The sequence below is a fragment of the Salvelinus sp. IW2-2015 genome, linkage group LG32 (genome assembly GCF_002910315.2).
Source record: "Salvelinus sp. IW2-2015 linkage group LG32, ASM291031v2, whole genome shotgun sequence".
NCBI lineage: Eukaryota > Metazoa > Chordata > Actinopteri > Salmoniformes > Salmonidae > Salvelinus > Salvelinus sp. IW2-2015.
This window is the reverse complement of record NC_036871.1, coordinates 16051417-16055362: the sequence shown is the minus strand read 5'-3', so window position 1 is coordinate 16055362 and position 3946 is coordinate 16051417. Positions and strand designations below refer to the sequence as shown.

The window sequence follows — 3946 nt, the reverse complement described above, 5'->3', positions numbered from 1 at the left end:
ACACACACACACACACACACACACACTCACAAACGCAGACTACCCCTGTTCAGGCATGCTGGGGATGGTCTCCGGACAGATCTCAGACGCCCAGGTCACTGCGTCGTCGCACGCAGAGCGTGGCTGGGTACCGGAAAACGCCAGGTTGCTGACAGGGAGGTCGGGATGGACCCAGCAACAGACCAGACAGCCCTTCAGGAACGAGTGGCTGCAGGTGGACCTGGGCCAGGACAAGCTGGTCAGCGGCCTGGTTATCCAGGGAGGACACCACAGGTAGGTAGCCTAGAGGACAGAGACGGGGGCCAGCAACCAGAGAGTTGGAACCTGTGTGTGTTTGTGTGTCTTTCTGGATCAATAAAGTTGTATTTTTATTCTATAGAGACAAGAATGTGTTCATGAAGAGGTTCAAGGTGGGTTACAGCAGCAACGGCTCTGACTGGACCATGGTGAATGAAGACAACGATGCCAAGCCTACGGTAAGGGAAGCAGCCTGGGAATTCATGTTTGGAATTCACCTCCTCCCACAGAGACCCACTGATCAATAGAAAATCATTACGATCATATAGGATGTTGCCAAGAGTGATGTTGACAAGAGCGCAACATATCCTGTTGGTCAAGTCAAGGATGATGTGTCAGTGTGTGGAAGCCATCAGCACCTAGCTAGTCCAAATATCCAGCAGTACTCTTCGTACTCCCTGTCACGGTCACAAGACATTGAACATCCATCTATTCCAGATGGTGGGACTCCTGATTTATGGCAGACAGAGGAAGATCTTATTTGTGTCCCAAATGGCACCCTGTTCCCTATGTAGTGCACTTAGGCCTCTTGTCCAAAGTAGTTTACAGCATAGAAAATAGGGTGCTATTTGGGATGCCGCCCTAGATATCCCCCTGCCCTGTTTCCTGTGTCTTTTTATAAAGCTCCTTTCCAGCCTCCAATCTTCAAAGACGAATAGAGAGGAAGTCTATTTCAGTGGCTTCAGCCATACATCCCGGCAGCATCTCAAATGGCACCCTATTCCCTATATAGTGTACTACTCTGGTCAAAAGTAGTGCACTCTATAGGGAATAGTGAGCCATTTGGGAGGCAGAGAGAATGTTTTTCAAACTGCCACACCAGGCTTCACTTTGATTGAGCGTTTTAGAGGGAAACATAAGAACCTAGGGCCTGGCACCATGGTGGTAGCAGGCCTGGTGTCCCGGACTCCCACTACCTGCTCACAGCACGGGCTAACCATTTTCACATGTCCTCTCGCTTTAAATAATATATTAAGGAGGAACTCATAGATCCTAGAGGTCTTCAAAGAAATGTGCTTTGTTTTGATAGAAAGTAGATTCTTTTTCAATAGACTGGAGCCTCAAGGTGTGTGTGTGTATGTTTGCGTGCATGCATGTGTTTGTGTGTATCCTAACTAACAAACGTTCCTTTTCTCCTGGCTCTCTTCCAGATCTTTATTGGAAACCAGAACCATGACACCCCAGAGCTGCGCACGCTGGGCCCTCTGCTTACTCGCTTCCTCAGGGTTTACCCAGAGAGAGCCACCCCCGAGGGCCTGGGCCTCAGACTGGAGCTGCTGGGCTGTGAGATCCAGGGTGAGATAGTGCAAACATCTCACACACACACAGTTTGGCTTAACAACGACAGCAACAGAGTAAACAAACAGATCTTGGACCAAACTAGCGTTATTTAAACAAATATATATAATAATAATAATTTAACGTTTATTTAACTAGGCAAGTCAGTTAAGAACAAATTCTTATTTATAATGACGGCCTAGCCCGGCCAAACCTGGACGACGCTGGGCCAATTGTGCGCCGCCCTATGGGACTCCCAATCACGGCCGGTTGTGATACAGCCTGAAATCGAACCAGGGTATCTGTAGTGACGCCTCTAGCACTGAGATGCAGTGTCTTAGACCGCTGCGCCACTTTGGAGCCGCCCGAGCAGTACAGTATTAGGATTAAAGGACCCCTCTGACAGGGTCTAGAGATAGACATCAATCATAGTGGCCTCACACAGATGGAATCCCAGATAGGCTTCACTCACCTACTCCTGACTACAGACCTGAGACCTGGGTGAGTGACAAGCCTTGGGCAGTAGGGGGAGTAGTTGTGTAGACTTTTCTGCTTGATGACACTGTGTACCCTACCTGTCAGTCAGTGTGTTATGTGGGAGGGTTAAGACATGAAAGGCTGACGCGTGCCAGGGCAGGCTGCCCTGACTCTGGGCTGGGGGGGGGGAATAGTCACAGTGGGATGGCGAGGTGGGAGTGGGGCTGAGGTGGGGGTGAGGTGGGAGTGGGAGTGGGAGTGGGGGTGGGAGAGTGAGTGACTGAGGGTTGAGGATTTCTAGGTCTGGTGTGGGGTGTCTGGTTACCCTAGTAGGGAGGAATATGAGGATCAGTTAGTACAGGCCAGACGGTGGGGTAGTGGAGGGGAGAGGAAGGGAGAGGAGAGGAGGTGGAAAAAAGAGGAGGAGAGGAGGGGAGAAGAGGTGGAAAAAAGAGGAGAGGGAGTGTGGTGGCTCCCTTTATCTGTCTCTATCAATATGATCTCCACATCAAAGAGAGAGCATGAGAGCATCCGAACACACACTCACTTGGGAGCAAGCACACACTCACACTCACAGGGCCGCATTGGGAAATCCACTATGAGCAATATACTCTAATTATATTCCCAATTCTCCTTCACACCTTGATTCCAACCCCTCTGCAGCTACTAGGCTCTCCACACTTGGCTCTCCACACTCCGACTTTCTGTATCGATCATGCTACCAGTAGCAACCAGCCTCTCTCCACAGTCTCATGTTACCGGATCGTTTCCTATATCCACCCAGACCATGTGCCCTGGAAGCCTGCTTGGTTTCACCATGTCAGTGTCATTATCATCTAAAATCAAACAAACGGCCATATCCCCTAATCCAATCACAAAGGTTGACCTGTAAACTGGCTGCTTACTACAACCAAACAGCAGAGGTATCATTTCCCTGAAGGATTCCTCTCTCTCTCTCTCTCTCTCTCTCTCTCTCTCTCTCTCTCTCTCTCTCTCTCTCTCTCTCTCTCTCTCTCTCTCTCAAGCTGGTCCATAGGGACTCTGTTCACCAACACAAACCCACCCCCACAGAGCCCCAGGACAACAGCACAATTAGACCCAACCAAATCATGAAAAACCAAAAAGAATAATTACTTGACACATTGGAAAGAACTTAACAAAAAAACCGAGCAAACTAGAATGCTATTGGCCCTAAACAGAGAGTAACACAGTGGCAGAATACCTGACCACTGTGACTGACCCAAACTTAAGGAAAGCTTTGACTATGTACAGAGCTCAGTGAGCATAGCCTTGCTATTGAGAAAGGCCGCCGTAGAAGACATGGCTCTCACAGAGAAGACAGGCTGTGTGCATCACTGCCCACAACATGAGGTTGAGAAACTGAGCCTGCACTTCCCTAACCTCCTGCCCAATGTATGACCATATTAGAGAGACATATATTCCCTCAGATTACACAGATCCACAAAGAACTCTTGAAAACAAATCCCAATTTTTGATAATACTCCCAAAATCTACTTAGGGAAAGGAAATTCCACAGTTGTGCCATCAAGCAGCAAGATATTGGCGACCTGTTGCCAACGAAGAAGAAGGGCAACAGTGAAGAAAAACACCATTGTAAATACAACCCATATTTATGCTTATTTATTTTTAACTTGTGTGGCTTTAACCATTCTGTACATTGTATACAACACTGTATATATATAATATAACATTTGTAATGTCTTATTGTTTGAAACTTCTGGTATGTGTATATTGTTTACTGTTAATTGTGTATTGTATTATTTCCACGTTAGTATAATATCTCCCTCACTTGCCTTTGGCAATGTTACACATGTTTCCCATGCCAATAAAGCCCCTTGAATTGAGGAATGAATTGAGAGAGAGAGAGAGAAGA

At 47.5% G+C, this 3946-nt stretch overlaps 1 protein-coding gene across 1 annotated transcript in view; it reads left to right on the top strand.

Moving 5' to 3' along the window:
• Nucleotides 1-3946, top strand: part of LOC111956848 (neuropilin-1a) — an 85122-nt gene that overhangs the window by 63947 nt on the left and 17229 nt on the right. The window contains 3 exon segments of the mRNA XM_070436522.1: nt 39-273; nt 380-476; nt 1449-1593. Coding sequence (XP_070292623.1) covers nt 39-273; nt 380-476; nt 1449-1593 — 477 coding nt within the window.